At 44.8% G+C, this 24,606-nt stretch overlaps 2 protein-coding genes across 2 annotated transcripts; one reads left to right on the top strand and one right to left on the bottom strand.

Annotated features, from left to right (window-relative positions):
- Positions 1-207: 207 nt before the first annotated feature.
- Positions 208-633, bottom strand: LOC140398076 (histone H4 type VIII-like). The gene has a single exon (XM_072486285.1). The coding sequence runs from the start codon at positions 631-633 to the stop codon at positions 208-210; it is 426 nt and encodes a 141-aa protein (XP_072342386.1).
- A 2,017-nt stretch (positions 634-2,650) lies between these two features.
- LOC140398075 (P43 5S RNA-binding protein-like) lies at positions 2,651-18,185 on the top strand. Its single transcript, XM_072486284.1, has 7 exons — positions 2,651-2,689; positions 6,840-6,928; positions 8,578-8,651; positions 9,000-9,080; positions 13,360-13,589; positions 15,687-15,740; positions 17,007-18,185. The coding sequence occupies exons 1-7, from the start codon at positions 2,651-2,653 to the stop codon at positions 17,226-17,228; spliced, it is 789 nt and encodes a 262-aa protein (XP_072342385.1). The 3' UTR covers positions 17,229-18,185.
- The last annotated feature ends 6,421 nt before the right edge of the window (positions 18,186-24,606 follow it).

Below are 24,606 nucleotides of genomic sequence, written 5' to 3'. Positions count from 1 at the left end.
GAGAGAGACCCCCCTCCCATCCCCCCCTCTCCCATCCCCCCATCTCCCCCTCCCGGATGCTGCCATTACTGTCTGACTCATTGTTCAACTAGAATAAAACTATTAGAAAACGGGAAGCAGTGAAGAGGCTTTTCACTGTCAGTGGAGAATGTGTCATCCGGGTAAATAATTAACTATTAAATTCCCACATTTCCCCCTGGGGACAAATCACTCACATTCCCAATTCCAGCTCCCGTTCCCAGTCACTGCTCTCTCTGTGAGGTGGTGACTGGCTCTTATAAGAGCCTTTGTTGTTGTGTTTGGTCGAAAGGGTCGAGTTGTTCCGCCGCTGAATCCATAGAGAGTGCGGCTCTGGCGTTTCAGAGCGTAAACCACATCCACGGCGGTGACTGTCTTGCGCTTGCCGTGCTCAGTGTAGATGACCGTGTTCCTGATCACATTTTCCAGGAAAACCTTCAGCACCCCGCGAGTCTCCTCGTAGCTCAAACCCGAGATGTGCTTGACACGGCCACGGCGAGCCAGGCGGCCGCTTGCTGGTTTGGTGAGGCCCTGGCTGTTATCACGAAGCACTTTGCGGTGCTGCTGTGCTCCACCTTTTCCCAGTCCTTTACCCCCTTTCCCTCTGCCAGACATGGTGATTCTTCACTCAGATCACGGCACAATATAGAATATCCAAAGACGACAATAGGTTAATGCATGGCTCGCGAAGTGACCAAGGCCTTTTGTCGGAGTAAATTATTTGTTTTTCCTTTCTAGGTTTAAATAAGTCATATTTTTAAAAAATGTTTTTTTAAGAGTACCCAATTATTTTTTTTCCAATTAAGGGGCAATTTAGCGTGGCCAATCCACCTAGCCTGCACATCTTTGGGTTGTGGAGGTGAAACCCACGCAGACATGGAGAGAATGTGACCCAGGGCTGGGATTCAAACCCGGGTCCTCAGCGCCGCAGTCTCAGTGCTAACCACTGCGCCACATGCCACCCCCTTCAATAAGTCATATTAAGAGATATGGCAAAAATGAAATGAAATGTAATGAAAATCGCTTATTGTCACAAGTAGGCTTCAAATGAAGTTACTGTGAAAAGCCCCTAGTCGCCACATTCTGGCACCTGTTTGGGGAGGCTGGTACGGGAATTGAACCCGCGTTGCTGGCCTGCCTCGGTCTGCTTTAAAAGCCAGCTCTTTAGCCCTGTGCTCAACCAGCCCCAAAACATGAAATTGTGGAAAAAGGTTGATGTCAGCAGACACATGAGCCTCAGATAGTCTGCAAAAGAGGAACAATGGGAAATATTTGTGGGTCCAGACCATGAATAAATAATGAGGTAATGTTGGCCCAACCATGCTAACGAGGGCCAACTACAGTCTAATTTGGTATGAGGGAGGTCTCTGTACAACATTCCAGCTGATGTTACTACTGACAGGTCCCAGAGTGGAACCTTGGCTCAATCAGCCGCAACTTTTAACTTTTGTTTTAGAGACATGGATGAATAGAGTCACAGGACTGGCAGTTAAATTTTAACAAAAGAGTGAAGCGTCAATTCGACAAGAAACGATTACTCGTAAATACATAACTCCTTCACTCCCACTACGCCATCACAGGTATCTACAGATGTATAGGATTAAACGAGTTAGAAAATATATCTTATACTCTAATGTTCTCAGTAAGTATGCAGGGTTTGTAAACCAACAGGTAAAATGTGGCCAGCCACGCCACATGCCAAAACAACTTTTATGGATTTCTCATCCACTGTGTCCAGCTGCTGGTCAAACCGTGAGCCACCTGGCCTCACTAAAACTCGGACATCCACACGGGTATTTCCAAACTCCACTTTCAAATAATTATGCCTTGGATCAATAGTTTGCAAGCTGCAGAATTTGATAGCTCCCACAAGATACATTTATGAAACAGGGATGTTACCCACAAGGTTGACAACCTTTGCACTGATTGGACAGCAGAAATGTCACATTCAGCTTAGATTCTATTTTAATGTGAATGGAGCCATTCTTTGCCCAATAAAGCAACTCTTTCCTCAAACAGTCCCAGGATGGTTCATTCATTGAACAATGTGATGGAAGCTGATCTCAATAGAGAAAGGGGATTTAAGAATATTTGGTGCAAATATCCTTGTCATACATTTTAATCTGGATAAATTGATCTCCACGTGAGAGCTCTGACTATTCTCACCTCGGCTTTCAATTCTAATCTACTCAGTTAAGTGGATCCTTGTTCTGTCCAATCATTGGAGTGGAGTCTAGATACAGCTGTGGTTTAACACCGCTGACTCTGTAAATGCATAAATAACAGATCTGTCCAAACTTTCTTTTCCTTTGGAAGAGGAGGGAGGAGAATGGAGACCGAGGACAAATGGTTAAAGCCTGGTTGTTTGGCCACCGTCACCGGAGTTTGGAAACTGGAGGAAGATCTCGGTGTGCACACAGGGCAGGTAAGGAGTCGATTGAACGCGCGAGTTATTTTGGAAGTAGTCATTCGATTCTCGAGTCAACCGACTTCAAATTCTCTTTTTTAGAAGCCCTACGAGTGTGATCAGGAGGAATGTCAAAAAGCCTTTACCCGAAGGTCTCACCTACAGCGACATGCCCGCCAGCATTTGGGGCAGAAAGGTTTTCGGTAAGAATTGAATGGTGTGGAGATGACCTGGGGATTGGAGTGTGGACCTGTTGTCCTTGAGGTTGGTTTGGGGAAAGAGATACTTTGAGTTAAGAATCTTGCCACTTTTTTTTGTTGTTGCCCCGTATGAGTTGGGAGGGAAAATATCGAAACCAGATAAATTTCAAATATGTGAACAGACTCGGGATTCGAGGTTTTAAACCATTTTGAGCTCGTCCAATTGGAGTTGCCATCTGCCCACAATCAAGAGCCTAATTTACACTTAAGACCCAAATCAGCAGGTAAAAATAAAATGCATCACAGACTTACTTTCCCCAACGCATTAAATACATTACAAACTTTCTCCATTTAGACTCCTATCAATGTCTATATATAATTGTGCTCCTAGATATGAATTATTACATTTTTAATTACATGGAATTTGGGAGGGTGCTGCAAGTATTTTGTTTGCCACTAGATGGGGACATGTCCACACGTTTTTGGGGATGGAATCTGATGGTGTAACCTGGGGAGCTGATTAATTGATTTGAGGTGTAAACGTTTTTGGGGCTCATTTTCTCTGTTCCCAAAGGGAGCAGTGTAAACCAAATTAAATTGTTGTGCATTGTGTAAAAATAAGTTAGAAACCTATCCTCTCATAACCTGATTGGAATGCCCACAAAACATAGACATCGAACATAGAACGATACAGCGCAGTACAGGCCCTTCGGCCCACGATGTTGCACTGAAACAAAGCCATCTAAACTACACTATGCCATTATCATCCATATGCTTATCCAATAAACTTTTAAATGCCCTCAATGTTGGCTAGTTCACTACTGTTGCAGGTAGGGCATTCCACGGCCTCACTACTCTTTGCGTAAAGAACCTACCTCTGACCTCTGTCCTATATCTATTACCCCTCAGTTTAAAGTTATGTCCCCTCGTGCTAGCCATTTCCATCCGCGGGAGAAGGCTCTTACTGTCCACCCTATCTAACCCCCTGATCATTTTGTATGCCTCTATTAAGTCTCCTCTTAACCTTCTTCTCTCTAACGAAAACAACCTCAAGTCCATCAGCCTTTCCTCATAAGATTTTCCCTCCATACCAGGCAACATCCTGGTAAATCTCCTCTGCACCCGCTCCAAAGCTTCCACGTCCTTCCGATAATGAGGTGACCAGAACTGTACGCAATACTCCAAATGCGGCCGTACCACAGTTTTGTACAGCTGCAACATGACCTCATGACTCCGGAACTCAATCCCTCTACCAATAAAGGCCAACACTCCATAGGCCTTCTTCACAACCCTATCAACCTGGGTGGCAACTTTCAGGGATCTATGTACATGGACACCTAGATCCCTCTGCTCATCCACACTTTCAAGAACTTTACCATTAGCCAAATATTCCGCATTCCTGTTATTCCTTCCAAAGTGAATCACCGCACACTTCTCTACATTAAACTCCATTTGCCACCTCTCAGCCCAGCTCTGCAGCTTATCTATGTCCCTCTGTAACCTGCTACATCTTTCCGCACTGTCGACAACACCACCGACTTTAGTGTCGTCTGCAAATTTACTCACCCACCCTTCTGCGCCCTCCTCTAGGTTGTTGATAAAGGCTCCCCTCCCCAATTCTCACCTGATCAACGTGTCTCCTTCATCTACATACCAGCTTCCACAAAAAGGCGGCCATTCGGCCCATCTTGAATACACTAGCTCACTGCATTCCCTGTAACCATACACAGTAGTTCTCCGATAGCAGTCTAATCCCCTTATTAATAGTTTGCTTGAATCACTTCCATCGTTTTGGATGCCATTTGTGGCAATGTAGGCAAGCCAGCTGTTTCACCTAGCTCAAGATCCCATATACAGTGACCTGATTTATTTTATTGATGTTTGAGGAATAAATATTGTCGGGATACGAAGAGTCCTGACTTGTCAAAATGATGACTGCCACCTGATAACAGACTGTTTATAATTTCGCATTGTCAGCCTGGAATGTACCAAGTCTCAAGTGGGATTTTCCTTTGCAGTTGAAGATTTATTGAGCACGGTAGCAGAGTGGTTAGCACTGTCCCTTTACAGCGCCAGGGTCACGGGTTTGATTCCCGCTTGGGTCACTGGCTGTGCGGAGTCTGCACGTTCTCTCCGTGTCTGCGTGGGTTTCCTCCGGGAGCTCCGGTTTCCTCCCACAAGTCCAGAAAGATGTGCTTGTTAGGTGAATTGGACATTCTGAATTCTCCCTCTGTGTACCCGAACAGGTGCCGGAATGTGGTGACTAGGGGCTTTTCACAGTAACTGCATTGCAGTGTTAATGTAACCCTACTTGTGACACTAATAAAAATTATTATTATTGACTGCCGTGTGTATAATTGGGCAACCCAGATTCTGAACTTTCCATTGACCAGACTGACTGTTTCAATCACTTTATGGAAATGTGTATCTCTCTTTATACAAATGTGGTGGACTTTATTTTGCAGATGTACAACTGTGGGTTGCACAGAAGCCTTTATTAGCAATGCCCGTTTAAAGAAACACCAGACGTATCAGCATGGAAACAAAGAATATTTCAAGGCAAGAAAGTGAAGTCCTTATAGCCGAGACTTTTCAGACTTGATTGTAATTCATTTGCAGTGACTGCTCCTTCGAAGGGAATGTGGCCAAATGAGTGTGAACCAGGTTTTGGGCACTTGGATTTCTGACACAATCGGAGTATTGCTGTTGTGTGGGGAGAGGATGGGCGAGAAAGGGAAGTGCTTGGATGAACTAGGCTGACTGATGCAACTTGGCCTTTTGGATTATATCCTCCCTGCCACCCCTCCACATTAATGTGGTTTACGTTCAGCCCCTTCAAACCCGGTCTACAATTTTAAAATGGATTATCTGCCTTGATTCATAACATTCAATATCCAATACATCCCTGTTGACCTTGAGTGTGTCTGGCCAGTGGTGTTGGCCAAAATTGCTGAACTTGTCCCATGTCGGGCCTGAGTATTTCTAAACATCGTGCGTGTTGTGTTGAGTTTTTGTGCAGTGCTCAATCCATCTACGATGAAAGGAAGCATTAAGTCTCTTTGGAGGGTGGAATGCAACTTCCTTCTTCAGACCGTTTGTTCTTAAGGACCTGAATGATAACTTGGCTGCTCTTTAGAGGGTATTTCTGTTCTGAAGGTATCTCTAGGCTTATTCAGCAAGGACGTGTCAAACAAGAGTGATGCAAAAGTAATGATGTGGAGATGCCGGCGTTGGACTGGGGTGAGCACAGTAAGAAGTCTTAACACCAGGTTAAAGTCCAACATGTTTGTTTCAAATTACTAGCTTTTGGAGCGCTGCTCCTTCCTCGGGTGAATGCTGAGGAAGGAGCAGCGCTCCAAAAGCTAGTGTTTGAAACAAACCTGTTCGACTTTAACCTGGTGTTGTAAGACTTCTTACTGTGCAAAAGTAATGGTGCAGGGTTTGTTTGGGGTCATTGGAGAGTGGGGATGAAGTTGGCAGATATTTAGCTGCCTGTGGCAGTAATTAGCACTGCTGCCTCACAGTGCAAGGGACCGCGCTTTGTTTCTGGCCTTGGTTGACTATCTGTCTGCACGTCCTCCCCAGGTCTGTGCAGGTTTCCTCCAGGTGCTCCAGTTCTCCCCCTCGGTCCAAAGATGTGTACATTGGAGGGTTGGTGTGGGCTTGATGGTCGCTTTACACTAAGGATTCTATAGCCCATCCTATTGGGAACTAAATCCCCAATCCAATTTCCTGATGCAATTGGATGGGATGGGGAAGGGGAAGTGGGAGTGGATGATCCTTGTCAACTTCACGGTCCTGGATTGAGAGCAGTGCAGTAATTATAAATTGGTATTCAAGCTACTTCCAAGTCTGGTTACAAAATGTAACATTGCTACTATGAAATTGTTTCAAAATTTTACCATCTGAATTGTAGCCACCCTGTTGTTTGAACAATCCCTTCCTCCATCCATCTCTTCTGCATTTCCTATTCGGCCAGTGTGTGAAGAGGATTATTACCAGAATTTCTGGGATGGTATTGACGTGTGACTCTGGAGAATGGGAAATTGTGATACTCACCTGTTTACTAAGCTTTCTGTAACCAGAGGGCATCATGGCACAGATTGAAATTATCATTTGATTCGACCCTGAAGAGAGAATCACTGGATTGAAGTTTGCCTTTTTTTTTCCATGAATAACTTTGTGCTACATCATTTTTAAAATGTATTTTGCAGTGTGCTTTCAACACTTGTGGAAAGACCTTCAGAAAGCGTTGTGACTTCAAGGTCCATTGTTACGAGCACATGAGAGAACCTGCTTTTGTGTGAGTTGCAAAATATAATCTGAAATAAAACTTTCTCTGATCCTCTTCCATGTGTTCGTGCTCAGCATGGCTGAATTTCGTTGGATGCAAAGTCGATATAATCTTTTAATTGAAGTTTATAAAACACTAATTGGACCATGGATGGCTGTTGCTGCACCTTCTGAATCTGCCTGTACATGGTGTATAATTAGCATATTAAATTAGAGTTAACACGTGCACATTAGTGTTGGAGGAAACTTGGGTGTGTCACAAACCACACTGGTGTCATCTGCGAGAAAATCCCAATTTGGAACATCTATCCGTGGGAGGTGAAGGTTTTTGGAATGGTGTGAGTAGGCGAGTAAAAATAAGCAGCCCAGTTGTGTATCAATTACTGAACACTCCCATGAACATGATTATCACTATGGTTATGCCCCAAGTATATGAATTACTTAAAACATTTTTTTTTTAGGGCCATTTAGTGTGGCCAATCTACCTAACCTGCACATCTTTGGGTTGTGGGGGTGAGACCCACACATGGGGAGACTGTGCAAACTCCACACAGATAGTGACCCGGGGCTGGGATTCAAACCCAGGTCCTCAGTGCTGTTGACAGCAGTGCTAAACACTGCACCACCATACCACCCTAAGTATATGAATTCTACATTTTTTATGTAGAATGTATTCCTCCCATGTCCCAAAATAGAATTATGATCGCTAAGCTCCTTACAACCTTTCCTCCAAACAACACCCAAGGTAAATAGATTTAAAACGTCAACCCATTTTATAGATACCTCTCAATACAGGGTGGATAAGTCTGGGAAACACCTTGTCCTGGTCAAGGGAATGTATTTAAACTGCCTTTGCAAAGGTTTTCTGCACTGCGTTGGATTTAAGACTTGGGAAGCTGTTTAGATGTAAAACTGGCTTGAGAGGGCTGGGGATCGTACCATTTCTCCCCCTATTCTGCATTCTATGTATTTGATTGTGTCTCTTTAACAAATTCCTTGATTCTACATCTAATCATCTAGGCAAACTGTTTCTACTAATAGGCAATTTGCGCCTGATTCTATGCCTGCTAATCTCATTATAAAATGCATCTCATCCAGCTGGCTGTTGCTAGGCAGATTTCTACCTGTTGTTGGGCAGATGCATCCTATGATTTGTGTTGCTGCTGCGAGGCAAATTCGTGACTGTGGAAAGAATGAAATTTGAGGATATGCATGTTTTATTTTCCCCAATCAATTAATAATTTGTGCTTTTATATCAATTCTTGGCAGCAAATTCCATACTGATAATGCAATTGGTTTCAAGACCAGATTTGGAATACAGTAAACTTTGTGTAACCACTAAGGTAATGGGGAATTAAAAATAGGAAATGCTGGAAATAAATTCAGCAGGTGCGGTAGTATTTGTGGAGAAAACCAGTAACGTTCAGGTCTGTGACCTTCAGAACCTTCTTGCACTTCTAAGTATTTGGCACTTATTTGCAGCAGCTGTATTTTTCCTTGTCGGAGGGATTGGGAATCTTGGTATGAAGGGGATTGTTGTTTTGTCATGTGGTGCTGTATGTTTTCACATGGTAAACTGATCTTGCGTTATCATCGCTGCTTGCTGTTAAGTGAACAAATCATGCAGTGGAAATTGGAATCTACCCAATTGTTTTCTAGGTGCCAGAAGGAGGGATGTGAAATGAAGTTTAAGATGCCAAATGAACGCAAACTGCATGAAAGAAAACATGATGGTAAAAAGATGGTTACATTTGACAATTTCTGTAATCCTATGGCGTTACTTCGCAGCCTTTCTATTCCCTTGACGCTTGCCAACATCGACTGGGTCCTGCTTTTATTTTCTGCTTTGAGTAAATTGCGACTCGTTCCTGTCCCAGGACGGGACTTGAACTCCCATTCGACCGAATAAGTGCTGCACACCAGCTGGTAAAAGTGTTCATCTCATTCCCAACTGAGGGGCTATTTAGAATCTTTAAACCGGAAGCTGGACCAGTGTAGCTTGGTTTTAGAATTGCAAGCCTTGTAAAAATACTCTAATTAATTCTGACAGTATTTTTTGTGCCCCTCCCCGACCCTCCCAGGTTACCCTTGCAGTTTTAAAGAATGTCAGCTCGTTGCCACCACATGGACACAGCTACAGAAGCATCTGAAAACCCATCCAAGTAAGAGCTCCAGTTACTGGGCCTTCATTTCAAGCTCGGTGAACTTTGTATGTGAGGAAAATACATTTGTAATTTTTAAATCTCTTTATTAACTATTTCAACCAGAGTGTCTTTGTTATTTCTTTGCCACAAAGAAAGGTATTGAGGGTGCCCACATTTCTGGATTCTTGTAAAGCAAGAGGTTTATTAAGGGTGTTGTTCAATACAATCAAGATGGTGCCCGGCTCAAAGCCCGCGCCCGGCTCCAAGCCCGCGCGCGGCGTCTATTGCAATCCTGGACTAGACCCCAACAATGGTGAGGATACGGGACAGAAACCCCAATGTTTTTAAATTTTGTAAGACTATTGAGGAAAGGATACCTCACTCCAGGAGTTATTCACAAAATAGGGATATAGTATATTGAAGCACTCTTTAAATCATACGGTGTAGCTTACACCATGCTAATCAATACAGTGACCATGCAACTATTTCCATCCACCTAAGAATCCTCACTGTACAGAGATGCCTTGAATGCTCCCCTTTGCGGAAGAGATCATAGAATCATAGAATTTACAGTGCAGAAGGAGGCCATTCAGCCCATCGGTCTGCACCGGCTCTTGGAAAGTGCACCCTATTTAAGCCCACACCTTCACCCTATCCCTGTAACCCACTAACCCCACCTAACCATGGGGCCACTGCTGTTTGTCATTTTTATAAATGACCTGGAGGAGGGCGTAGAAGGATGAGCGAGTAAATTTGCAGAGTCAGTGGAGTTGCGGACAGTGCGGAAGGATGTTACAAGTTACAGAGGGACATAGATAAGCTGCAGCGCTGGGCTGAGAGGTGGCAAATGGAGTTCAATGCAGAAAAGTATGAGGTGATTCATTATGGAAGGAATAACAGGAAGACAGAGCACTGGGCTGATGGTAAGATTCTTGGCAGTGTGGATGAGCAGAGACAACTGTGTCCATGTACATAGATCCTTGACAGTTGCCACCCAGGTTGAGAGGGTTGTTAAGAAGGCGTACGGTGTGTTGGCTTTTATTGGTAGAGGGATTGAGTTTCGGAGCCATGATGTCATGTTGCAGCTGTACAAAACTCTGGTGCGGCCGCATTTGGAGTATTGCTTGCAATTCTGGTTGCTGCATTATTGGAAGGATGTGGAAGCATTGGAAAGGGTGCAGTAGAGATTTACCAGAATGTTGCTTGGGATGGAGGGAAGATGAGGAAAGGCTGAGGGACTTGAGGCTGTTTTCGTTAGAGAGAAGGTTAAGAGGTGACTTAATTGAGGCATACAAGATGATCAGAGGATTGGATAGGGTGGACAGTGAGAGCCTTTTTCCTCGGATGGTGATGTCTAGCACGAGCGGACATAGCTTTAAATTGAGGGGAGATAGATATAGGACAGATGTCAGAGGTAGGTTCTTTACTCAGAGAGTAGTAAGGGCATGGAATGCCCTGCCTGCAACAGTAGTGGACTCGCCAACACTAAAGGCATTCAAATGGTCATTGGATAGACATATGGACGATAAGGGAATAGTGTAGATGGGCTTTAGAGTGGTTTCACAGGTCGGCGCAACATCGAGGGCCGAAGGGCCTGTACTGCGCTGTAATGTTCTATGTTCTAACCCTTTTTGGACACTGAAGGGCAATTTAGCATGGTCAATCCACCGAATCTGCACATCTTTGGGCTTTTGGATCTGAGACCCTGTCAGAATACCACCCTTCCGAAACCTTCTCCGTTCACCTTCCAGCCAAAAACTAACCCTGAAATCCCAACACTGGCTCCTCCCTTTAACGTCATCGTCTTGCTAAGCTGAACACAATGTCTCTAACTACTCTGCAGGGGGCTTCTTCATAAATACAAGTCCATTAACCCAAACTTTTGTGCTTTGATTGCACCTCCGGCTCCAAAAAGCCTAGCTGTCTTGCAAATCAGAATTTTTAAATACACTACTGCAGCAGTCATATATACATGTCCAGGCTTCTAACACGTCTGCACCAAATACATAGTACAATATATCTGAAATTCCTCATATATCTGAAATTCCTCATTTGTGATGCATAACTAACAAGAATGTATTCTTAGACACAACTTTCAGTGAAATATCAAAGTGATCAAACTGTCATGCACCAATCTAGTGTTGTTAAGTTGAGATTACTTTTCCATTTGATTTTAAACTTTCCATATAATTGTTTATTCTCCCTTGAACTTGGATGTTTTGCTGCACTCCAGTTTAAATGAGTCCACCCTCCTGGAGCAAATGTGTTTTTAAAGTAAAGAGTACCCAATTCATTTTTTCCAATTAAGGGGCAATTTAGCATGGCCAATTCACTTGCCCTGCACATCTTTGGGTTGTGTGGGCAAATCCCAAGCAGACATTGGGAGAATGTGCAAATTCCACACAGTGACCCAGAGCTGGATCGAACCTGGGACCTCGGTGCCGTGAGGCAGCAGTGCTAACCATTGTGCCGCTGTGCTGCCCTATCCTGAAACAAATGTGAAAGATTTTAATGTATTGTGGCTGAGATACTGGAGGGAAAATGCACTCGGATCATGTGACAACATGCCCTCTCCCTGCTCCTGATCAATTACAGTAGCAGTACTCCTGAAATTGGCTAATTGACAGACGGCCAACACTGCCCCACAGTCTGGTTTTGAGTCGTCATGGGAGAGATTGAGTAAACTCCAGTGTTGCCCTATTGGTCCTTTACAAATTGATCTGAGCCACTAGAACTCCAATTCCATTGAAATTATCTTGACGGAGAAGAACATGTGACTTGACTTTAATTAGCAATAAGCTCTCCTGATTTGGTGCACGAGTTAACCTTCAATTTTGTGTATGCCTACACCTGTGCATTTGAATTCACTGACTATAAAGGCTGTCAAGTGCTTTGGGATATTATTATTATTATTATTTTTTTTTAAATGTTTTATTGAAATTTTTTCCCCAAACAACAATTTTTCCCCTCTTACAAAGCAAATGCAACAATAACAATACAGAAATTTTTAACAATACACAAGTAACAAAACCCCTTTATCTTTGAACTAAACTTAAACCCCCCCCCCTTCCCCCTGGGTTGCTGCTGCTGGTCATCTGTCTTCCCTCTAACGTTAATGTTGCCGCCACCACCGGGTTCGTGGTAAACTTTTTTGGTGCGATCGGTAGCGGCGCCGTCACCAGCGCCTCTAAACTCGTCCCTTTACAGGACTTTCTCTCCAGTCTTTTCCACGCCGCTCCCTCACCCTCCATCATCCATTTACGTACCATTGCCACATTGGCGGCCCAATAGTAATCGCCCAAGTTCGGTAGTGCCAATCCTCCTCTGTCCCTACTACGCTGAAGGAACCCCCTCCTTACTCTCGGAACTTTCCCTGCCCACATGAAGCTCGTGATGCTCCTGTCTATTTTATTAAAAAAGGTCTTGGTGATTAGTATAGGGAGACATTGAAGCTTTGGGATATTCTGAGGACATAAATGAGAAGTTTTCATATAATTGGAAATTTACTGGAATATTTGGGCACTTTTAGCAGTTAGACAATCTCTCCCAACAAGTTACTGTAGGTTAGTGTAATTGTACGCAACAATCTAACCTCTGGTTTAACTGCCCCATTGGCAAGAGAGCAAATAAATAATGCAAGCGACGTATAACCCCTCACCCCTTCAGTACCATGGCACGGTAGCACAGTGATTAGCACTGTCACTTTCACAGCTCTAGGGTCCCAGATTTGATTCCCAGCTGGGTCACTGTCTGTGTGGAGTCTGCACTTTCTCCCCGTGTGTGCGGGGTTTCCTCCGGGTGCTCCGGTTTCCTCCAGTCCAAATATGGGCAGGTTGGGTGGATTGGCCATGCTAAATTGTCCTTGGGTGTCCAAAGGGTTGGGTGGAGTTGCTGCGTTGCGGGGATGGGGTGGAGGTGTGGGGGTTCTCTTTCTGAGGTTTGGTGCAGACTCGATGGGCCAAATGGCCTCCTTCTGCACTGCAAATTCTATGATTCACTATTTTGGTGCAAATCTGGTCAGTCTCCAGTCTGCAATGTTGATCTGTGCAAGGGGGGGGCCAGTCAATACTAGCAAATTTAGAGCTTTTTTTTCTGGAGATGGGAGGAATTTCTGGATATGCCTTGGGCCAGGTGTTTTTGTTTGCCTTCTCTTCACCTACATGGGTCCCTGGCTTACAACCTCTTTATTTTGGGATGAACATGATTTGCGACGAGCTGGAGGGGAACTTGGTTGGGTTATTATTGAAGTTAAACTGACCGTATTAATCATGCTTGTTTGCTGAAATGTTTGTTTCAGTTGAATACAGCTGTGCCAAATGTGAAAAGAAATTTAAAGGAGCAAGCGCTCTGCGTCGGCACAAGCAGATCCACGCAGTGCAGGGCTCTGAGCGAGTCTGTCCAATGGAGGATTGCAAACTGAATTTCCGAACTGCGTTTAACTTGGAACATCACATCCGCAAAGACCATTTCAAGATCCTGGAATACAAGTGCAATTTCCCAGATTGTCAAAAGGCATTTGCAATGAAAGTAAGTATTCGGGATGGGCATGGGCATGAACGGCAAGTTTCTTTTAGTTGGTGATTTGGTAAATGGGGCTGTGAATTGTGGTTACGTAGATGATAGGAGCAGGAGGAGGCCTTTTGGTCATTCGAGCCTGCTCTGCCATTCCATCATGATCATAGCTGATCATCCAACGCTAGCCTAATCCTGCTTTCTCCCCATAGCCTTTGATCCCATTCTCTACCGAGTGCTATATCCAGCCGCCTCTTGAATATATTCAATGTTTTAGCATCAACTGTTTCCTGTGGTAATGAATTCCACAGGCTCACCACTCTTGGGGTGAAGAAATGTCTCCTCATCTCTGTCTGAAATGGTTTAGCCTGAATCCTGACGACCCATGGTTCTGGACACATCCATCATTGGTAGCAATCTACCCTGTCGAGTCCTGTTAGAATTTTAAGTCCGAGATCCAGGGTCCCAGGTTCGATTCTGGCTTGGGTCACTGTCTGTGCGGAGTCTGCACATCCTCCCTGTGTGTGCGTGGGTTTCCTCCGGGTGCTCCGGTTTCCTCCCACAGTCCAAAGATGTGCAGGTTAGGTGGATAGGCCATGATAAATTGCCCTTGGGTGTCCAAAATTGCCCTTCGTGTTGGGTGGGGTTACTGGGTTATGGGGATAGGGTGGAGGTGTTGACCGTGGGTAGGGTGTTCTTTCCAAGAGCCGGTGCAGACGCGATGGGCCGAATGGCCTCCTTCTGCACTGTAAATTCCATGAAAATCAATGAAATCCCCCACTCATTCTTCTGAACTCCAGTGAGAACAATCCCAACCTAGTCGATCTCTCCTCGTGTGACAGTCCCGCCATCCCTGGAATCAGTCTGGTAAACTTTCGCTGCACTCCCTCGAGAGCAAGAACATCCTTCCTCAGGAGACCAAAACTGTGCACAATGGTTGATGGTTGATGTGTGGAGATGGCTATAGTGACCTGAAATTAAGGAGCCACAGAAAATTGAACACTGATGTGGAGCATAAATATTAATACACATTAATTGGTCTAAATGACTTGCAGATTCTTGAACTGGCTGATCGGCAGATATTCTTATGGCTCAATTTTTAAAAAATAAATAAAAATAAATTTTAAAAAATCCATGCAAGGATGAATACATGATCTGCCCCCTCATCAAGAAATTCCTTGAGCTGGTTTGGGCATTGAAAAGTGCCACTTTCAGCAAGGCTATTGGTTGGGGATGCTGCCAAGCACATTTACAGGCAGCATGGTAGCATAGTGATTAGCACAATTGCTTCACAGCTCTAGGGTCCCAGGTTCGATTCCGGCTTGGGTCACTGTCTGTGCGGAGTCTGCACATCCTCCCCATGTCTGCGTGGGTTTCCTCCGGGTGCTCTGGTTTCCTCCCACAGTCCAAAGATGTGCAGGTTAGGTGGATTGGCCCTTAGTGTCCAAAATTGCCGTTAGTGGTGGGTGGGGTTACTGGGTTATGGGGATAGGGTGGAGGAGTTGACCTTGGGTAGGGTGCTCTTTCCAAGAGCCGGTGCATTTCCAAGAGCCGGTGCAGACTCGATGGGCTGAATGGCCTCCTGCACTGTAAATTCTATGATAATCTATGAAACTTAACACTGAAGATTCTGTGCTTTTGTGTCAGAGCATTGCTGATTTGCTTCTTAATCTCTACATTCTTGACCTACCTGCTCACTTATCATTAGATTCTTAATGTCCCCAGAAATTCTCCTCTGTACTATCTGGGGTAAATTGCAGACCATTGCAAAATACTGGTTTGGCTCAATGCAAAATGAGTGAATTATTGACACCTTCAGTCCCTCCGTTTGTACCCAATGGAGTAAAACCACTTCAGAACATCTTGATTTTAAATGGTACAAAAGTAAGTAGCAGATGACTGGATAAATTGATTAAATTCTTCACTGTTGACAGCTGCACCAATTATCCATGTACAAAACCGTTTTGATCCAGGTTGTTGGACTATACTGCAATCCGGTTTTGAGAAGTTTCCCTGTGCCCAAGTGACCTCTGCATTGACCCAGTCAGATGACCAATAGTGTTTCACATTATGAATGTGCATCAGCTCATTGCATCACATTTTCCCCCACAGGAAAGTCATCTCCGTCACCTGGTGGTGCACGATCCTGAGAGGAAGAAGCTGAATGTAGGTCGCTGAAATTTTGGATGAGGTTTGAGCTTTTTGAGCGGAGTTAGGTTTGCAGGATTGACATTCAGCCTGTCCGCTAGTGTTGATTTAGGGAGACGCATGGATTGGCTGCTCATTAAAATACTTGTGGCATTGAACAATCTTAAGATGCCCGGACTTGGTCTCTTGTGTTCTGCTGCCTAACTTCATTTGCCTCCTGTCCCTTTATCCTCTGAATTTGCTGATGGTATAAATACGATTGGAAGTGCATTTGAGAACTAATTTGCTCGCCCTGCTATTGCTTTTCTGGAAAAGCATCCTATATTTATTGGCTCTCAAACATGCATAAGTCCACCTAGCCTGCACATCTTTGGGGGCAAAACCCACACAAATACTGGGAGAATGGGCAAACTCCACACTGACAGTGACCCAGAGCCAGGATCGAACCTGGGACCTTGGCGCTGTGAGACAGCAGTGCTGACCACTGCACCACCGTGCTGCCCCTTGATGGCCTCCTTTTAACTTGGGGTGGTACTGTCACTGGACTAGTAACCCAGAGACCCTGGATAATGATCTGGGGACCCAGGTCTTAATCCCACCATGGCAGATGGTGAAATTAGAATTTAAATAAGTCTAATCATGACCATAAACCCATGTTTGTTGATATAATCTGATGTCTAAGTGCCTGTGAGGGAGGGAAGGATGTCTGTTGCCCTTGCCTGGTCTAGCCTACGTGACTCCAGATCCATAGTGATTTGGTTGACTCTGCCCTTGGCGGGATGGGCAATAAATGCAGGTCTGTCCAGCCACCCACATCCCAGGAATGAATGAGGAAAAAAAAACGCACGAGGTCTCCCCTCAATGATCTGTCCCCCTAACCTGTGTGGATCACTTGTGATCGAGAGCATCTGACTTAGCTGCATCTACTGCCACCTTTTCCCTTGTGCACCAAAGCAAATGGCCTCTGAACCCACTTCCTCCATTGATGTCCCTATTCCCACTAAATTCCTGGTTTCCCCCATGTTGGCTGATGCTGTCTTTCAAATTCAAATTTGTTCTTGGGGATGTGGGTGTTATTGGCAAGTCCTGAATTTGTTTCCCATCCCTCATTGTCCTTTAATTGACTTGGAAGGAATCAACAAAACCAGCGACGATGAGCAGTTTGTTTATGATGTATGCGTGGTATTGGTAAACGTGGTCCTATTTGGGACCTTGATCGCCATCAAGACGTCTGCACTGTATTCTTTGGGCCTACTGTATAATGTATATGACTCTGATTTGCAGATCAACTGTGAATGTAGACAAAAACGGCCCCAGGGCCGGAGAAACCCGGTTATCGAAGAGAAGCTGACGGGGCTCTTCAATGAAAAACTGTTCAAGTCAAAAAGCAAGATTGAGAGTGACCTCTCCGGTCTCTTCAACGAGCGTAAAATTCCACATCCTGTGACTGCTGAAGCCAACCTGGTTCGACTGTTTGAAAACCAGCTGTCCCTACCAGCAAAATAGCTTAATGGTAACTTGCATTTACAATGGATGAGTGATTTGTTTTATTTTGTAACCAGGTGAGCACTGAGCTGTATTGGATAACCCAAGTTCTATTGTGGCTTTGTTTTCATTTTTTAAATTTGGTTAGCTATTTTGATGCTGGTATTCTAATTTGCAAGTAAGTTTGTGTCTCAAACTTGGATCTAAAAGTCTTCACTTGAAGAATACTGTTCTCAAATTGTTTTTGAATTTGGAATTAGTCGGTGCACGTTTTGTTGAAAGCTGCTTGAAAATGCAGGAATGTAGTGGTTTTCTTGAATGTCAGATTTGAAAATGTATCTTGTCACATCTCTTCCATTCTTGCCCCTGCACCCTCGAATTGTCAGTCTTTCTAAACTGGGAGTTGCAGGCCATCCACTTGGTATGTGCGATAGACAAACTTGTAAATTTACCGGCCGAATTGCTGAGCTGGGATGTGCTTGGTAAGTTGAAACTTGTCAGTAGAGGGAATATGGCTGTTATCGGGAAGGCGATGCTAGAGTTTTCACTACTGGGCTCCAAGTGTCTTCATTAGCTCATGGATGTGGGTGCCGCTGGCATCTTGCCCCTGTCCCTAATCCATCTTGAAAGTGATGGGGCTTGGCTGCTGCCACTGTGTTGTGTACTGCACGAGTTTCCAACCAGTGGTCAAGCTTGGCGGTGTTACAGGTGCTGCTATCTGACTGGAATTGGAAGCTGAATTTAAACATCCAAACCCCCACAAAGCACCTGTTGTTGTTTCAGGGTGTGGTCTTCAATTGTTGTGTTGAGGGCATTGCAAGCTGCTTCTGATCCAAGACTATGCAATAAAAAAAAGTGCTGTCAGGTACAAGACCAGGCTGGCTTTATTTTCTGTACCTAATCTCCAATGTGAGTTGTAAAAGAGCTCCTGTGTTAATAAATGTGCAAACTGCTCCTGTTAGTATGCATTCAAGACTTTGGGGCTGTGTCCTTTCTGTATCTGAAATATGAATCTCTTGTCTACAGCATGAAAACATGCCCTTTGGCCCAACTTGTCCATACTGCCCAGTTTTTAACCACTTAAGCTAGTCCCAATTGGCTGCATTTGGCCCATATCCCTCAATACCCATCTTTAAAAAGCATTTCCTTTAAATGCTTTTTAAAAGACAAAATTGTACCTGCCTCTGCTACTGCTCATTCCAGACACACTCTACCCTCTGGAAAAAATTGCTCCTCTGGATCTTTTTGTATCTCTCCCCCTCACCTTAAAGCTTATGTCCTCTAGTTTAAGATATTCCCTACTTTTGGGGAAAGATATTCTCTACTATCTACCTTATCTATGCCCCTCCATTATTTTATAGATCTAAGATCACCCCTATGCTCCAGGGAAAAGGTCTCCTTATAACTCAAAACCATCAAGTCCTGGTGTCATCCCAGTAAATCTTTTCTGCACACTTTCTAGTTTAATATCTGTATGCAATGTTCCAAGTGTGGCCCTACCAATGTCTTGTACAACTTCCAACTCCTGGATTCAGTGTTCTGATCAATGAAACCAAGCATGCCGAATGCTTTCTTCACCACCCTGTCCACCTGGGACTCTACCTTCAAGGAACTATGAACCTATACTCCTAGATCTGTTCTATAACTCTCCTCCACACCCTACCATTAATTAGTAGGTCCTCCATCACCTCCCATTTATCTAAATTAAACTCCCATCTGCCATTAATCAGCCCACTGGCCCAATTGATCAAGATCCAGTTACAATCCTAGATAACCTTCTTCACTGTCCATTATGCCACCAATCTCTTGATTGTAACATGCATGGTACTTAATGTCTGGTCCTGAAATATGCCAATGAAATGAATACCAGGCTAGTTTCATCAATCAAAGCACCACCTGACTATAAAACTGAATGTTGCCTTTTGGCCTGAAGTAGGCCAGGGTTTTAATATACTTTGCAGTTGATTCTGGCCAGTCAGCCCATTTATGGTCATGTGTACCTATGCTGTGGAACGGAGGACAATTGATATTTGGAAAATAGTTTTTTCGATGGAGTAATGGACCTCTGGGACTGATCGCTGCCAGTGCTTCCATGTTGCTACCTGGGCAGTGAGCATTTGGTTACTAAGCCCAGAGGCTTGAATAAACCATTGAGAGTCCCAGCAAAACTCTTAAAGCCCTTGGAGCCAACATCTCAGGACTTAAACGCATCCTAGATTCCAGCAGAAGGCAAAAAGAAAAAAAACTGTTTTTAAAGACCCAATTTGCACTAAATTTCCGAGTTTGGATTTTCTGTTTCTGCACATGGGCTGACTTGCCAGAGATGGCAAGTCAGTGGGGAGTGTCTCTCTTGGTCTAGATGTGTTTGCCATTTGGCTGTGCTTGTTTCTCACTTGCTCAGCACCACAATAAGCCAGTAGAGGGGGCTGCAGGGCCAGTATTACAGTTTGACTATTTCTAACCTTTCAAGGCTAAATTTGTTTGCAAGGTATTAATAGCTAATAACCACAGGCAGAAAGGAAATAGGACCACCAGGCAGACCAAGAGGACTCTGCAGGTAGTCATTGTCCACCAGTTTGGATACTTGAGGGGGAGGGGGGGGGGGGTGGGGGATGAGAAAGAAGCAGCATTAGCCAAATTTGTTTCACCATGGTTGACTGTTACGTGGAGATGCGGGAATGCAATGTCTGTCGGGATTTAATTGTAAGGGGATAGGTGGGCATTTGTGGCTATAAATGAGACTTCAGGATGGTATGTGCCTTCCTGGTGCTAGGGTCAAAGATGTCTCCGAGCAGCTATTGTGATTACATGCCTGGAAGCAATATCATAAATGGATGGTGCATGACCTCCAACCAGTAGGTGGTGATGCACCAGTGAAGATGTGTCTGGCCAACAGCAGATGTTGTAGGATGGGATGGTTGTAGGATGGTAGTAAGACATGCAGGTGAATATTGTGTCAATATTGTTGGGGAAATTGATGGGATTGAAACCAATAAATCTCCAGGCCTTGGAAGTGGCCCTAGCAATAGTGGCTACATCGGTGGTCATCTCCCAAGATTCTGTAGAATTGGAACAGTTCCTACAGATTGGTGGTTAGCTAATGTAAACCCACATTTAAAAAGAGAGGGAGGGAGAGAGAAAACGGGGAATTATAGACCAGTCCACCTGACTCCTGTAATGGGGGGAAAAGGCGAGTCCATTATGAAAGATTTAATAGCAGAGCACTTGGAAAACATTCGCAGGATCTGACCGTCCGCATGGATTTACAAAATGGAAATTGTGCTTGACAAATCTACTGGGATTCTGAGGTTGAGCGGGTGGCATGGTAGGTAGCACTGGTTGGCACAGTTGTTTCACAACGCCACAATCCCAGGTTCGATTCTTGCCTTGGGTTACTGTCTAGGCTGAGTCTGCACGTTCTCAGTGTCTGCGTGGGTTTCCTCCGGGCGCTCCAGTTTCCTCCTCCACGTCCTGAAAGATGTGCTTGTTAGGTGAACTGGACATTGTGTACACGGGAGGGAGAATTCAAACGGGCAACTAGGGGCTTTTCACAGTAACTTCATTGCAGTGTAAATATCAGCCTACTTATGACACTAATAAAAGATTATTATTACAGAGTTGACTAGGGGGAGCCAGTGGATGTGGTTTATTTGGACTGTAAAATTAAAGCACATGGGATTGGGAGTGGTGTATGAGATGGGTGACGGGTAAGAATAAATGGATCTTTTGCTAAGTGGCAGACCATGACAGTGTGGTAATGCAGGAATCAGTGCTAGGATCTGGCTATTCATATAGGCTTCAAATGAGGAAAGTAAAAGTAATATCTCCAAATTTGTAAATAAGACAACGCTGGGTTGGTGAGCTGAGGGGAGAATAAAGAGATGCTTCAGTGTGATTTGGACAAGCTGAGCGAGTGGACAAATGAATGGCAGATGCGGTATAATGTGGATAAATGTGGTGTTATCCGCTTTGGTTGCAATGAGACTTGGGTGTCCTTGTACACTTGCTGAAAGTAAGCATGCAGGTGGTAAATATGATGAATGGTATGCTGGCCTTCACAGCGAGAGGATTTGAGTACGGGAGCAGAGATGTGTTGCTGCAAGTATACTGAGCCTTGGTGAGACCACACCTGGAGTATTGTGTGCAGGTCTCATCTAGGGAACAATGTTCTTGCTATAGCGGGAGTGCAGAGGAGGTTTACTAAGCTGATTCCTGGCATGGCAGGACTGATGTAGGAGGAGAGATTGAGTCAATTAGGAACTGCTGAAGTTTAGAAGAATACAGGGGGATAGAGGAGAGAGATCTCCAGCAAAACCTATAGTCTCTCATGACTCGATAGGGGTAGAAGCAGGAAGGATGTCCCTGTCATAATATACACCAGTATATTATGGAGGAGACACACACTACAGTGGGACCAATCAACACACACAACACCGCAGCCAATCACCAGTGAGAGCACACTCACTATAAAGACAGGGGGCATCAGAGTTCCCGCTCATTCAAGTAGCAGCTAGCTAGGAGCACAGAGCTCAGCCTGCAACACAGACATTCACCGTGTGCTGAGTGCATCAACTGGTTAGGACAAGGCAAAGGTCTTTAGTTAAAGCTGGTATCGTATTTACCCACAGTTCAAGTATGTTTAAATAGTTAACCTTTTAATAAAATAGTATTGCACTACAAGTGTTGGTGAAATGTGATCCAGAACACCCAACACATCAGTCCCTGCTGACGGGCGAGTCCAGAACTAGGGGTCACAGCCTAAGCATACAGGGTAAACCATTTAGGACTGAGGTTAGGAGAAATTTCTTCACCCAGAGAATGGTGAGCCTGTGGAATTTGCTACAGCAGAAAGCAGTTGAGGCCAAGAAGTTCGATTATAGCTCTTGGCTAAAGGGATCAAAGGATATATGTGGTGAAATGGCAAAACAGGCTACTGAGTTGGATGATCAGCAATGATCATAATGAATTGAGGAACAGACTCAAAGGGTCAAACAGCCTCCTCCTATTTTCTGTTTCTATGGCTTAACTATACAATTGTGTAATGAGTAGCAGTCGTCGGCTGCATAACTGATTCCGAAGCCAATAATTTAAAGCCTTGTCATTTCTCCCACTTCTGCTTGAAACTTACTAGGATGTATCAAATTTGCAAACTCCTGTGGATGTGTTTCAGTAGAGAAGAAAGTTCTTCCTCATCTTGGTCCTGAATGGCTTACCCCTTATTCTTCAGCTGTGATCCCTAATTCTGGACGTCCTCAACATCGGGAACATTCTTCCCACATCTAGCCTGTCCATTTCCATCAGGATTTTGTTTATATGAGATCCCCTCTCACTCTTCTAAACTCTAGTGAGTACAAGCCCTTCTTTCTTCGTATGTCAGTCCTGCCATCCCAGGAACCTTCGCTGGACACCCTCAATAGCAAGAATGTCCTTCCTCAAACTGGGACACCAAAACTGTGCACATTATAAGGTGTGGCCTCACCAAGGCCCTGTATAACTGCAGCAAGACATCCCTCCTCCTATACTCAAATCCTCTCGCTATGAAGGCCAGCGTGCCATTAGCTTTCCTCACCGCCTGCTGTACCTGCATGCCAACCTTCAGCGGCTGTTCCGCCTTGACAACCAGGTCTCGTTGCACTTCCCCTTTTCCTAAACTGCCACCATTCAGATAATAATCTGCCTTCCTGTTTTTCCCATCAAAGTGGATAACCTTGTTATCCACATTCTATTGTATTTGCCCATTCAGCCAGCCTGTCCAAGTTACCCTGCAGCCTCTGCATTCTCCTCACAGCACGCACTGCCACCCAGCTTAGTGTCGTCTGCAAATTTGGAGACATTGCGTGCAATTCTTTCGTCCATCAAATCATTAATGTGTATTGTGACCAGCTGGGGTCCCAGCATTGAACCCTGTGGTACCCCACTGACTGCCACTCTGAAAAGGACCCATTTATTCCCACTCGCTGCTTCCTGTCTGCCAACCAGATACGTTAATACATTATCTGCAATACCATGAGCTTTAATTTTGCTCACTAATTTCTTGTGTGGGACCTTGTCAAAAGTCTTTTGACAGTCCAGATACACCTACTCTGCTGGTCACGTCTTCAAAAAATTCCAGAAGATTTGTCACGCATGATTTCCCTTTACTGAATCCATGCCGACTTGGACCGATCCTGTCCCTGCTTTGCAAATGCTCAGTTATTTCATTCTTAATAATTGACTCCAGCATTTTCCCCACCACTGATGTCAGGCTAACTGGTCTATAATCCCCTGGTTTCTCTCTCCCTACTTTATTATAAAAAATAAAAAAAAAAGTGGAGTTACATTAGCTACCCTCCAATCCATTGGAACTCTTCCAGAGTCTATAGAATGCTAAAAATGATCACCAATGCATCCACTCTTTCTCAGGCCACTTCCTTAAATACTCTGGAATGCAGAGCATCAGGCCCTGGGGACTTATGTTTTAATCCCATCAATTTCTCCAATACAATTTCCTCACTAATAAGGGGCTGGAATTGAAATGCACCCCAATAAAAATTCTTCCTTGTAATTCGGTTAAAAGGAAATTGGTGAAAGTTTATCAACTTGTATAGAATAATATAAATACTAGAACTACAAAGCTGTTGACTTCCGGTGGCAGCCATGGAGTGAGCGGTCACACATCTGGTGGCTCCTGCTCCAGGTGGTATTTTCTGGTCCTTTCCACGTCCAAAGGGCGAGGTTTCTGGATGGAAAGAGGTGTCGGAGTGCCTGGAGAAGGTGTAACTGGTGTGGCTGGCGGATGGATCCATGGACTGAGTGGGATGAGAAGAAAAGAGCTTCTGGAACAGGAGAGTCTTCGTGGTGCGCCACAGGATAAAATGGCAGAGGGCAAAGTGGCTGTTCTTCCCACCCAATGGTCAACGGAGCAGCTAGTGGAGTTTCTGAAAGCTACGTTCAGCCAGCAGAGGAAGGAAGCCCTGGAGGACCTGGCCAAAGTGGCGGAGCCGATCAAAGCTGGAATTGAGAGTGGAGCAGAGGCTGGAGTCCCAGGGACGAGCGATCCAGAAAGTGGAGGAGGTGGCGGGAGAGCATGAGGAGCAGTTGGCCTCGTTGGTGGCTTGAGGTGGGGGTGATGTGGGAGACCCAGAAGAGGCTGAAAGAGGAGGTGGAGGATCTGGAGAACTGCTCCAGAAGGCAAAATTTGAGGATTGTGGGATAGCCCGCAGACATCAGAGGTGCGGCGGCCGACACGTATGTGGCCAAAATGCTGGAGAAGTTGTTGGGGGAGGGGAGCTTTTGTTTGGCCCCTGGAGGTCGACAGAGCGCACGGGTGCTGATGAGAAGGCCGCAAGTGGGCAAGCCACCAAAGGTGATGGTGGTGCGATTGCCCCCACTTTCTGGATCAAGAGGAGATTCTTTGGTG

The sequence above is a fragment of the Scyliorhinus torazame genome, chromosome 21 (assembly GCF_047496885.1).
Source record: "Scyliorhinus torazame isolate Kashiwa2021f chromosome 21, sScyTor2.1, whole genome shotgun sequence".
In the NCBI taxonomy this organism is placed as follows: domain Eukaryota; kingdom Metazoa; phylum Chordata; class Chondrichthyes; order Carcharhiniformes; family Scyliorhinidae; genus Scyliorhinus; species Scyliorhinus torazame.
The sequence above is the reverse complement of the archived record's forward strand: the minus strand, read 5'-3'. Positions and strand labels throughout refer to the sequence as shown.

Excerpts from the sequence above, each read along its gene's own strand:
- LOC140398076 (XM_072486285.1), bottom strand. The coding sequence starts at position 633 with ATGTCTGGCAGAGGGAAAGGGGGTAAAGGACTGGGAAAAGGTGGAGCA.
- LOC140398075 (XM_072486284.1), top strand. The coding sequence starts at position 2,651 with ATGACCTGGGGATTGGAGTGTGGACCTGTTGTCCTTGAG. Across the intron at positions 2,690-6,839 it reads GTGGACCTGTTGTCCTTGAG|TGTGCTTTCAACACTTGTGG; the intron begins GTTGGTTTGGGG and ends TGTATTTTGCAG. Across the intron at positions 13,590-15,686 it reads AAAAGGCATTTGCAATGAAA|GAAAGTCATCTCCGTCACCT; the intron begins GTAAGTATTCGG and ends TTTCCCCCACAG.